At 35.4% G+C, this 13,760-nt stretch overlaps 1 protein-coding gene across 1 annotated transcript; it reads right to left on the bottom strand.

Moving 5' to 3' along the window:
- On the bottom strand, positions 1-1,481 carry LOC132132575 (claudin-5-like). Its single transcript, XM_059545003.1, has one exon. It carries the CDS (start codon positions 1,332-1,334, stop codon positions 681-683), a length of 654 nt encoding a protein of 217 aa, XP_059400986.1. The 5' UTR covers positions 1,335-1,481; the 3' UTR covers positions 1-680.
- Positions 1,482-13,760: the final 12,279 nt, after the last annotated feature.

The following is a 13,760-nucleotide window of genomic DNA, read 5'->3' as shown; positions in this document are numbered from 1 at the left end:
TTATTACCAACAGACTTTTTATTTATTACTTTTAATATGCACAGATTTACTGAAAAATGGATTCATACAATTATGTACAATCTGGAGGTTTAGATGATCAAAACTACAGCGTGGAGTCTAAAGGCAGAACAAGAGGCATTATTCAGTGTCTTATTGAAGCACAGAGCGTCAATTAGTGCACGCTCATAAAGCGGAACAAAAACAAGAAATGTAGACCCTACCATCTCCCCCTTAAGCTAGAGAGATTAAAATCAAACACAAACAAGTGAGCTGCTGACCCTAATATCATCGGTTAAGACAAAGATACCCGTGTACATCTAATACATTATTATGTATTATTATGACTATTATACTGTTAAAGGAGCTAATATCGTACATAGTTTATACATAGATACAAAGTTTATACATTCTGTCAATTGATTATCTGAATGTTTGCTAAGCTTGGTACAAGACCTGTTGCATGTAAGTGGGAAGCTGACTGCAGTCTGACAATTTTTCATCATTTAAGCTATTTTAAAATCTTTTTTCTTTTTTTTGTAAATACATGCACTTTTAATGAATGTGCAATATTTGTACTTAAAAAAAACATTTCTCACACTCCTTTAAAAGAAACAGAGCTGAGTTAAAGCACCATTTTCATATAAATTTGAACCTACTAGTCCATGGTTGAACACTGAGGCTCACACGTAGTTTCGTTTATCATAGTCCCCATTAACTGATGCACTTTTTATAGGTGGAGGTACATATTTGAGAGGATATGAGGTTTTCTCATCATGTGGACGAGAGAAACAAAGAATCACTCCTCCGACCAGAAGCATGGAAGACGCTGCCCATCCGATGTAGAGCGCCGCTCCAATTTCTCTCTTCTTTGAATAAGGCACTTGAGGGTCGTAGAAGTCTGAGATGATGCTATTGGCCATCCAGCACAGAGGCACCAGCACAAACAAGCCTGCGATGATGTATATCACCCCTCCGACATTGACTACTTTGGCTTTGATGGACTGCTTAGTGATGCAGTTGGTGCACTGAGCGCCGGCGATGGTTATCATCAGAGCCTGGACACCCAAAACCGCTGAGATGACCGTCAGAGCCCGAGCGGTCTGGAGGTCAGTGGTCAATGCCAGGACGGAGTCGTGCATTTTACACTGCATCTGACCCGTGCTCTGGACCACGCAGGACATCCACAGCCCGTCCCAGATGTTTTGTGCAACCACGATGTTGCCCTCGATGAAGGCGGACACTTTCCACATGGGCAGCCCGCAAGCCACCATCACCAAAAGGGTCCCGGTGACGCTCAAGCCAAGTCCAATCATCTCCAGACATGCAGAAATCATCTTTGCAAAGTTTTTTTTAATGCTCTTTCTCTCAGTTTACAAAGATCCTTTGATTTGCTCAAAGCAGGTGTTTAGAGCAGAAGTATGTCTTCATTGCTCGGCAGTGTTGTAGAATGAGATGCAGTGGAAGTTTTCAGCCGTTGTGTGCAGGGAGGATGCTGTTGTAGTTCACGCATGACAAAGAGGAGTGGCTCCAGCCAATCAGAGCACAGTGCATCTCCCGCCAGCCAATCAGAAGAGAGAGGCACTAGATAAAACTGGATAAGGCCAAACTGCCTACTTCATTCACTCTGGGTTTTCAAAAGTAACGGTAGAAGCAACATACTGGAAGTGCGACTTCCTTGTCTTCCTGCCTGGTATTCTTTAGGAAGAAAAGCATCCTTTATGGGGGGGGGCAGGTTTCAGTAAATATTAACAGAATCTTTTAGTATATTGAGTTATTTTTAAATACAGTTATTTTTTTTATAGTTATTACTTTTAAAAGTATGTTTATCCAAGTTAATTAACCTTTTTTTCATTTAGCTGTTTTAAATTGAATAAGATAGAAATATCTCTATAAATATATATAAAGTTGCATTTAACTATTTTATTTTTTATTCTGTGGCAATTAAATTTTTTTATTTTTTTAGATTTGTGAGATATAAACTGTGAGAAAACAATCCTTTAAACCTTACCTTTTAAAAAATAAAATAAAATAAAAAGAATTACAGAAACCAGTTAAATTCAAGTAAAAATGTGACCAACCAATAATAGTCAATGATTCAAACAATGCCATTTTTATGCCATTTATAGGAAATTACAAAACACGCAATTTTATTGCATTTAGCATGATGTGATTCTTTACTTTATGCTGCTTTATTATTAATGAATCCTTTAATGTAAACTTGCGTGATTCGGGTTCATCTACGTGCAGCCTGGCATGTCATGTGTACAGTCATAACGTATGCTTTGTTGCTTCCTCTCCTAAAGCATGCCGAGGAGTGGAGGAGGAAAAACAGGAAGGGGGTGACCTGTCTCATATTTGTGATTGTGAACGTGCAGCTGCTGAGAAAATGACGGAAGACAATCACGGTACCACCTTAGATACCAAAGACTCCAGAGCCAAACAGATTTTGTTTTGTTCTTGTCTAACTGAACCGATGACTTCAGAATGAAGAACAGAAAGTGCAAAGACAAAATCGTACATTTAATTTAACACTTAAAAAACTTTTTTTTTATTGATGCTCCTCAATCAGAGAGGTAAAAAAATAAAAACAGAATAGAACAGCAATTGTATTAACAAAGATCAAATACAAAGTAAATTAGTCAAAAATTCTTATTTTCTTACTTCCTTCCTTTATTTTTTTATGTGACAAGAAGGGTTGCCAAGTAGTGTGAAATTTTTCTGTATTACCAAGTATTGTAAATCTGATCTTTTCTGTCTGATTAAGCTGCATCAGGTTGTGCATCCAATGAAAGTAGCTGGGTGGGGAAGGATTTTTCCTGTTCAGTAATATAAGGCTTTTAGCAATTATCAAGCAGAAGCCGAGCGCATTTGACTGTGAGGGAGACAAGGAAACGTTTGTGGGGCTGAGTCCAAATAATGATACTAGAGGTCATGGTTCAAGATCTAAAATAAGTGATGCCCAGAAAGAGGTCAATGCTGATAAATTTTTATCAACGATGATAAAAAGTAGTTGGAGACTGTTGACACCGAACCCAAAACCAGGGTTCATTTTAAACAATTTGGCCTTTGTCCAATACACTCTATGTAACATTTTGAACTGAATAAGATAAAGATGAGAACAAATAGAGGTGTGTGTACATGACAATGGGTTGTGAAAACATGATTAAGATCTGATTCCTGATAAAAGATAATAATTTTTGGGAAGACAACTGGAATACTTTGAAAAAGGAAAATACATTTAGGAAGGTATAAAATATGGGGGTCTGATACAATATTACTTTCATGGGTTTGGATTTGGATGATAAAAGTTTTTGCAGGTTTAAGTCTAAGTTGTAGCGTCAGTGCTTTACTTGATTTATCACCAGACTCATAAAAATGGTGTCGTGATTTAAACAGAAGTAAGGTGGTGGAAAAAAGGTTATATTCAGAGTTGAGTGTTGTGCAGAAATTTGGTCTAGTTTACCAATTTGTTCAGAAAGTTTGAAAAGCTTTTACAACTTCTTAATATAAGAAGAATGAGAAATTATTTCTCCACATAAATGGAGAATTTTTTTATTTAATTTAAATTTAAATTTAAATTTAAATTTAAATTTAAATTTTAATTTTAATTTTAATTTTAATTTTAATTTTAATTTAAATTTAAATTTAAATTTAAATTTAAATTTAAATTTAAATTTAAATTTTAATTTTAATTTTAATTTTAATTTTAATTTTAATTTTAGCATTAGAACTAGCAGTCTGTTTTTTCCCCTTATAGCCAGCATTTGTGCAATGTTTTGTTCCAATTTTTTGTTAGTTTAACTTATTAGATTACAGTTAAATGAACAGTGCTTTCTCACACAAAGCGGTTTTCCCAGAAGTGACAATTGCCTATGTCCATAATGTTAAATTGTCCATTTACTGGACATCCCAGAGACTTAATTCCATGTAAAGCTAATGATATTTATTGTAACCAGGTTTCTCGGAATTTTAAAAGCGGAATTTAAAAGTGTACTATCAGTAGGTTACCCATCCAAATTGTGGTAAAAATGCTGAGCAACACATTCGGTGGCACCTTGCAGCGGCACTAATCATAAATCAAACTGAAGCAGGAAAATCTCTGTTGATTCAGGCTGCTGTTCCTCAAGAGGGTCATTTTTTAAAAAGTTTTATCAAGAATTGTCCACTGGAAGGTTCTTTGGGGAACCAAAATTGGTTATTCTATGGCATTGCTGTGAAAAAAACTTTATTGTTAATACTGTAAGATCAATTTTAGGAGTGTGTTTAAAATATTATGTACATTACAACAATGATTTGTAAACATTTCTAAATATATGTTAAAATAAAAAAACTACCTATATCAACAAGCTGAAGACAAATGCACGGTTTCAGTTCTTAATGTCAGCTTTTATCCCAACCTCCTTGTTGTTTTGCTGATTGCGTCGCCTACATAGACCTGTGAACTGACATTTTGCCTTTAAAAAAAAAAATTAAAACAGGATGCCAGTAATTGTATACAATGATGACAGAGACAGATTGTCATTGGCTGACTCATGTTTTCTTACTTTATGTGTTTACTGTAAAGTAAATGTAGCATGATGATCACAAGATAGACCACACCAAACCGCTAACGTTTACTACTTGTAACTATTTTTATTACTCATTGGAGTGGAAACATTTACCCCCTAGAAACCCAAATGCAATCAATGAAGTCTTCTTATTTAGTGTGGCATAGATAAGAACTGCTACCTTGTGACCTAAATTGATCGGAAGGGATCTGATAAGAAAATTACCACAGGGAAGCAAAAGTGGGGTTTTATGATAACGGAGTAACAGAAACAAACAGACCAGACCAGAATGCATTAGAAACAAGTATGTAATAGGTATAAGCATTAGCAGTGCAAACAGTTTTTCAAAACTCATGTTTGTGCAACAGAAACTCACATTTAAATGTAATTGAAATTCATTTAACTATTTATTTATTTTTACAAAAACATGACTAAGAAACTTTGAATGTTAGTTTGATAAAGCCTTGTTTCAAAGTATTTTTTAAAATTAGTGGTAAGTTGGAAAGTTTAAAGGCAAAGATAGATGGATGGATGGATGGATGGATAAATGGATAGATAGCCACTTACAGAAAACTGTAACCAAATTTAACAAAGATCTTTCCCAGAATGCATTATTTGTGTTGTATTTCTTTGCACTACAATTCAGCCAATTCCTCTTTCTGTCATTCCAATTCAAATTCCAATTTAACTTCCTGTGGGGCGTGGACAAATAATTTAAAATTCAAACCTCTATTTTGAATTTCACTCTGCGGCCATCTTTGAAACATTTCTCGGGCATGCAATTCCAGCTCCTCTCTTTGGGAAAACATCAAATTGTCCAAAACTTTTCACCAAGTTTACGATTAAATTTCATATTTGAAATCACTAATGAAATCTGACAACAATAGTCTCATAAATGTATTTTCTTTTTTTCAAATAGCATTAAAAAAGCGTATATTTCAGGCTAGACCTGCCAGTGCCCATGCGCAGTCCTAAGCGTGAGTCCTAGAATGCTGAATGTTTCTAAAGCAAGAGGGACTTCTAACAGCAGCTGCAGTGACGTGATGACTTCACAGATTAGCGATTGGCTCTTTTATTCAAAAGGTGGGGATTCATTTGATAGGGCAGCCATATTGAGCATTGCATTTTTCCCCATTCAAAACTATACGAGTGGCACGCCTCATGGGTATTCTACAGTGATTGATTTTGCACAACTCTATTAGCAACTATCTAGAACAACTTAGCACTTTAGTATCTAGTTTTGCACATGCAAATGTATGTGCACGTTTAATCAGAACACACATTAAAACAAGGTCAGCTCATAACTGTGCTTTTCTGCAAACAGCCCCTCATACATGGAAATATAATTAGAAAGAACACAAACAAAGCTGTGTTAATCAAAGCCTGACTTTATATCATGTTCATGCACTAGCCACTGACTTCCCAGCATTCCATCGAGGCGATATGTTTTATCACATTTAGCAAGAATCTTGACAGACACCTACACCAGAAGTGCACAAAAAACGCTGATGTGCATGTTTTCTGCAGATGTTTCCTCTAGTCTGAGCGGTACACAGAAGCCATGCCAGGTGTCTGGGATCAAACACGTATCCAGTGGGCCTCATCAGTAACATCAGTCAGGATGTGAGCACAGAAACAAAGCGTCAAGTCCTCCTTCTTTGGCAGCAGTCACAGAAGCTGAATCTCGGCCCGTGGGTGATGAACAGTGAGGCTGAGGTGAGCCACATGGGGACGGATGGAGTTGTATAGTGCGGAAATCCTGTCCTGTCTTATTATTTCCCTCAAGACTATTGTTCTAGCATAATGGCGAATCCAACTATGCAATCAACCATTCGTTTTCATATTATCAATCTTTCCCAAGCTTTTCAAACTAAACTGATTTTCTTCAAAAATGCTCATGATTGATCGCAACTGGTTTTACTTATGCTTAATTATTAGTATTTATTATATAAGACCTTAATCAGGCAAAAAAAAAAAGAAACTGTATTTTTATTGAAAAGGCACTCAAAATATCATAGCTATGTTAACACAGTGTTTGGGACTGATTTTAAACTTGACCATTTCTGACACATAAGAAATAATGCTTTGATAAATCACAATTATGAGATAAAAAGTCTAAATTATGACTTTTAAATTATGACGTACTAAATTAAAATTGATACAAAAGGTCATACGTATAAGACAATTTTTTAGGAATTTTAAATAGAAATTATGACTTTTATAAACTGAATTTATGACATACTAAGTCAAAATTATGACGTCATAATTATGAGATAATAAAAATTGACTTTAAGTCATAATTCTGACCATAACTTCAACTTAGTACATTATCAACTTGACTTGTTTGAATTTAGTCTCAAAATTATGACTTTTTGTCATAATTCCAATTTATTTCAAATTTATGACTTGGCATGTTATAATTTTACAAATTATTACAATTTAGCATGCCATAATAAAAACATTTCAAGTCATAATTATGACTTACAAAAGCATGATTTGGAATGAAATGGGCTTCCATATATAACAGCTCACAGCCTACAGTATTTGAGAGACTTTATTGATTGTGGATCTCTTTTTCTATTTTCACGTTTGCCACAAATCTCAGCTGTAAGCATGACATCATCTGGAACATCAGGTGATGTCACTGGTCAGGTTGGAGTAGATTTTATGGATTCTGAAGTGCAGCAGGACTGACATAACAGAAAAGTTTTCTTTAAAAATGACTCTTGTTAATAACCGAGTTGTGTGAACATAACCATATTAAGCACTCACAGGACGAACATATTCTACTTCTGTGTGAGTGAACCTACTGAATGTTTGAACTATAATATTTACCAGATTGAATTATTATTTCTGGATACTGTAATGAATACATGATTAAACATTGAGCATGGGGAATGCAGGCTGGTGCTTCAAGGTGATTTATGACAAAGGAGGTTTGTTTATAGTCACAATTGCTCATAGGAATAATCGAATGCCAAACTTTAAGAGTCATCGAGTTCCACCCACCCTTCATGAGTCACAGCTTTCTTACAAAATGAATTTTATAATGTGTTCCTCGAGTACAGTAATGAAGTTTATATCCAGGTCCAGTTATCACCAGGAAGCAGGTCTGATTGTATCATGTACATTAATGTTGTCATTAATGAAGAAAATCGAGAGTCAGGTTCTTCATATAGAGCAGTGTTTACAGTCTTTGTACAAGTATGACCATCATTTCATCCAATATTCTGCTGGGAATTACTCATTTATGTTCCCAGGGCAAACTGGTTCTAACTGGCCCCTTAAAGTGGAGAAAATTCACCCATCTGACTCACTGTTTCCTTCAAACTTCCTGAGCCATTTTCCCTATCAATCTTGAGATCAGCCCTCTTCTTTTAAGACTGAGACCACTTCCTGTGTCCATCATAAAGAAACATTTATGGACTGTAAAGCCTCTCAGATAACCTTTTTGCAAAAAAAAAATTTAAATCTTCTTTTTCTAGAAAAGGTAGATTTGCTTGAAATTGGATGAGCTGACCCTGCAATTTCTTTTGTTTTCCTACAAATTTGTGCATTGAGTAAAATGTCGAGAGCAATGTTTGATTACGAAAAACAATTTTTGATGTTCAGTAGCTTAGAAAATCACAATTACATTAATGGTTTTAACACAATCGTATTAACCCAATTGTATTCTATTTGCATTTCAACTTCACTCAAACAACCAAATCAATTGCAATTTTAAAAAATGTAACTTATATTGTATGGCAGTGCTTAACTAAGTCAAATCCTTACTGTGCTTAAAAATAAAAAAATAAATAAAAGGAAAAGGAAACATTTTTAATTATTTTGATTTTGATTAAAAAAAATGTTTTGTATCGTTCTCCACTGTTATAATCATAGCTTTCAGTTTGACTTGGGTTTTATGAGAAAAGAGAGAAACATTTACCTTAACCCCCACACGTCATTGTACGTCATGAGAGGAGAAACAAGGAAACAGCTTGTACAGAACAATAAACGTTTCCTGCAGTGTTCCAGGCATCTTTACCGAGCTGGTGCTCAGCCGCTCAAGCCACCTTTAATGAGCTATTGTAGGTGCCAGAAAAGTTATTGTGTCATTGCTGTCCATTGGAGGAAGCATTCAGCAAGCATCTATGTGACCATGAAGCATCCTGTAGTACATCGAGCACCTTGAGACGAAACAAATAAAATGCCTCAGCGTCACTACAACTGGCACAGATCCACATGTTCTGCGTGTGTGTCAGTGCTTATGTACTTTCAGCAGGTAACCAGGTTTCATAATAAGCTAGATGCCAGATAGCAGAACTTTTCAAAACAAAACTTGTTTACGCAAATATGAGTAAGCGTTTCACAGATGTCATTTCAAAACAAGCAGCTTTCTATTGGTCAAATTCACGTGACGGGTTCAGAGTGTGAATGTATGGAAGCCCGTTTCTGCCAAGGAATAAAAAAAATTTATATTGTGACTTTTTTTTTCTCACAGTTATAACTTTTTTCCTCAGAATTCTGAGTTTATATCTCATAGTTAGGACTTTGTTTCTCAAAGTCAGAATTTTAAGAGTTAACTCAAGTTTCTTGTTTTCATTTTATTTAAAAAAATCGTTTTGTTTGTTGTTTTCTTTTTATTTATTATTTAAAAAATGACCATCTAACACTAACATTCTCTATTCTTTTTCTATTCTGTCTAGTTGTTTTCTTTATATATATATATATATATATATATATATATATATATATATATATATATATATATATATATATATATATATATATATATACCTGCTATGTACTACATTAGATTAACCAAGATATCTGGATATAGATTTATATCTCACAATTATGACTTCTTAACCAAATACTTAGTTTACATCCCACAATTTCAAATTTTTCTTAATTCTTTAATAAATATATATAAAGTTTTTTATTCTGTGGTGGAAACTAGCTTCCATATGAATTTACTTCATTGACCAACAGAAAGCTGCTTGGTTTGAAAGTGACTTCTGTGTGAGCTGTGCTTCTTACATCACTACACTATTGACAATATACAACAGACCATTTTTGTTCATGAAATTTTGCTGAAATTACTATAATGTGACAGCACCTTTACACTGAAGGAGGGACTCAAGCCATATATAGAGATATCTGTTTGGTTTTTTTGATGCATGCAATGATAAGCTAAGCAACAATGGTCTTTGCTCAAGGGAAAGATAAAATACTCGCATGAAATAGCATGATTACATCATAGCCATAATTTCAATCAAGAAACCAAATTGAAAACAAGCAAGGTTATAGAAGAATGAAAGTACAACAGCAATGCTAGTGTGACTACAAAATAGATGTACTGTGATTGTTCAGATCTGGAGTGAACTATTAATTGCAAACGCTAATTGTTTGGCTACTGTCTAATATCCAGCACTGAAGCACAGGAAGGTGACTGTGTGGAGCAGCTGGGTAATTTCACTGCTTCTACACAGGATTTTCCCATCATTGTTTTCCTCCGGTTTGCCCCTGCACTAGTTTGGTCGCATGAGCGATTGCTCTGTTTTGATGATGTTTTTGTTTTGTTGCACCATTGTTTATAACTATCAGCTTTCGTCAGGGCAATAACACAACAGAAACTCTAATGAGATAACTATAAACTAGACATTATCCAGATATGTCTCTCATTTCTCAATATGCTTTATGGGGCTATTCTGGCACCAATGAAAATTATATCAGATAAACAAGTTTATCGTCAGATCATGTAGATCTATTAGCAAATAAGTTTTCATCTTGATTGTTTCATCGCATCAAAAGATGAAATCAAAAAACTTGGTCAGAAATGTCTTTTATAATGTTCCAAAGACTTCTATTTCACAGTATATTACAGTTTCCATAAAAATATTAGGCAGCACAGATATTTTAACATTGACAACATCAAATCAGCATTTAAGACTGGAGTAACGATGCTGAAAATTCAGCTTTACCATATAAACCTTAAAATATATTCAAATAAAAGAAAACACAGCTATTTTAAATTGTAAAAATATTTCACAATATCACGGTCTTTACTGTACTTATGATCAAATAAATGCAGCTTTCAAAAACATTAGAAAAAAATGCAGTTGTGTACTGACTGTACCTGTGGGAAAGAAAAATCAGCTCTTTCTCTTGATATCATTGAGATTAATTGCCTGTGTTTTCCTGAGAACCCAAATTGTTGATTGCAGACTTTTGTTGAATATTGTTCTTCAAAGAATAAATAATCTATGCTATCAGGAGTTGTGTGATTTATTTTTATTTTTAACTCTCCTTGGAAAGATATTTAAAAATGTTTGCATGATTTTAAACAACATAATTGAATAATTTCTCCTGCAAGAGCTACATCTGAGTGATAAAATTTTCTCTGAAATAGCAATAAGCCACATTAATTACAAACTGCACCAAAGGAAAATATTGTGAGCTTTCAGTCAGTCATAGTGCAGTGCTGACCTTCTTCCTGATCCCATCAAGTCATCCAAAGTCATTTATATGTAAGAAAAGTCTCCCTGGTTCGGATTGTATGAATCTAGCAGAAAAAGGGTGCTGAAACAACATTATAGATCTCATGATCTCCAAATGGATCAAAACAGGCTCTTTTGTTTGAGGACTATACAGTAAGATGTCAGTTTTCAAGTTTCCATAGAAATGATCTGACATGTTTCTCATGCATTTAGTTTGACCAAATCCTCTGTAATAAAGCAATGGCCCACAGTGAGCAAGCCCATTTTACTGGAGGGCCCAAAACTCACAAACTTAAAAACTGAGAAAAGTTAAAATAGTTTTGTAAATTATAGAAGATGCTATATATCAATTAAGGCTATGTTTTGAAAATAAAAAGTCAGCCGTTTCTGAAAGCAAATGAGAGATATCAACATTATTTCCTCAGCAAACAGAGGACATTTCTAAATACAGCCCACATTCATTCACTTACTTCATTTTTTTTCTTCAGCAGAGTTGCAATGTCAGCATCTTCCTAATTTAAGTGGCCTTTGATGTGTTTCTAGAATAAATAAACTGCTCTGTTTCTGAACAGTTCCCTGTAGTTCATGCAGGCTGTAACCTGTAACACGGTTTCCTGGGCAGTATTTACAGAGCAGGGTCTCACTATTGTGTTGCTCTCCGGACATCTTCCTTTCCATTTGTTCTCTGTGAGGAAAATCCCAATGCATGACAATACATGCATGAGCTATAATGGATCATTTAAGCACACAAAGACTCATGCATCCATTCAAACCACTGTAGTGCAAACATTTATACAGTGAATCTGGATATAATGTTATGCTGCCACCATGTGTCAGTTCTCTACAGCAGTGGTTCCCAAACTTTTCCATTCCACGACCCACCTAGACAAGTGTAATATATTTCACGACCCACCAAAATATTAAAAAAAAAAAAAAAACAACGAGTGAAATTACTTTAAACCTAATCTTACTTAAAATTTTTATGACAGAAATTAAGTATTTAAGAAAAATAACCATTTTATTTTAGAGTACAACTGAAAATTTCACTACAAATTTACAAGTTTTAATTTTTGTTTACTGGCGTTAAAATATGTAGTGTCCATAAAAACGTGAAGCAGGCTCACTCCAGTGAAGTGTGATCTGCGCTGCTGTGTTTTGTTGCATTCATGATCCTTCCGTGTGTGTCGGCGAGAACGGAGCACAATCCAACACTTTTTTAGAAAAGCATAAGAAGCAAAGCAGAACTATCTAAAACAGTTTGGAGATTAAAATAATTGTGAAATAGGTAAAAAAAGACCGATTGAACCTTTTAATGACATTGCTCTGAGACCTTCAAAACACGCAACGCACACGGACTTAATTGCAATTTGAAAATCACACTAAGGATATTGCAGTTCATTATTAATGTTGGTGGGCTATATCGTTGTGATGAGTGGGTTCCCAGTTCCCGCCTCCTTCTTCCTGTGATTGTGAAGATTTTAATGTTTTACACTGGTGCCGAAGCCAGGGAGGAAGGAGGGGCGCGCTGCCGAAGATCCTTCGCCGCTGGGGTGAATCCGCAGTGCCATCGAGCAGGGCGAAGGAGTCTGCCGCCGAGGGTGCTCGATGTGGTGGGCTGGAGTGAGTTGCCGGGGGGGGGGGGGGGGGCGAACTCACTCCAGCCCACCGCCTCGATGACTCCTTCGTGGAAAGAGGTGGGAACCGGCGGACAATCAAACAAAGTTTTAATAACCAAATAAACACAAAACAGCGCGACAGCCCCTCTCGGATGACTGCCGTGCACAAATAAAAAACAAACACAAAATAAAACCCAGGCCTGGTCCTCTCTCGTCCTTCACTGTCATCGCTCCTCTTTTGTATCTTTCCGATCTCCTCCGTGGTTCTTGAGACCGGTGAGTGTTGCTCATTTCCCAATCACTCCACCGGCCTAGCTCTGTTCCCATGGCACTAGGCCCCGCCCCACTCGTCACATTCGTGCAGCCCTAGACTGAACTGTGTTAGTGTCTGTGTGTCATTGAAACGCAAAATTAGCTGCAGCCAAGTGACTTTGTGCGACCCACCTTGTTCCATTCCGTGACCCACGAGTGGGTCGCGACCCACAGTTTGAAAACCCCTGCTCTACAGTACGCAAAACTGGAAGAACCACTTACATAAGCCATCATTTTTTAAGATGTATTATTAATAAAAAAATTAATAAAATAAAAAAATACATAATTGCGTAAATTAAAGTAAAAAAATGCCAAATGGAATAGTTAAATAAAGTATTATATACTAAAATCATTTGGGATTAGTTAATTACTTATATATTTATTTTACATTTAACTATATATATATATTGTTTTTATGTATGTTTATAGGTCGGTTTGATAGTGATTTATTTCTTTCACATTTTTATTTACATTTCACACTTTTTTAATATGGATATTTGTACTTTTTATCGATTGATAAACCCTTACCTTATTTGTATTTTATATATACAGTATATATCCCATCTGGCAGCATCATATATTCCAGCTGTTTTCCAAGCCAATATATGAATCCTACTATAGCCAAACCTCATCTCCTGAATATTAATTACGTAATGCTGCAGTTTCGCGGTTGGTATCCAATAGCGATGGACTCGCGCAGATGTTTCTCGGTGACCGTCCAATGAAGTAGACTTGCCTAATGAATATTAATGAGCCGCCTTAGCCATAGTACGATTTGTGATTGCGTTCCGAAAGCGGTCGGG

This window comes from Carassius carassius, chromosome 49, assembly GCF_963082965.1.
Source record: "Carassius carassius chromosome 49, fCarCar2.1, whole genome shotgun sequence".
In the NCBI taxonomy this organism is placed as follows: domain Eukaryota; kingdom Metazoa; phylum Chordata; class Actinopteri; order Cypriniformes; family Cyprinidae; genus Carassius; species Carassius carassius.
The sequence above is the reverse complement of the archived record's forward strand: the minus strand, read 5'-3'. Positions and strand labels throughout refer to the sequence as shown.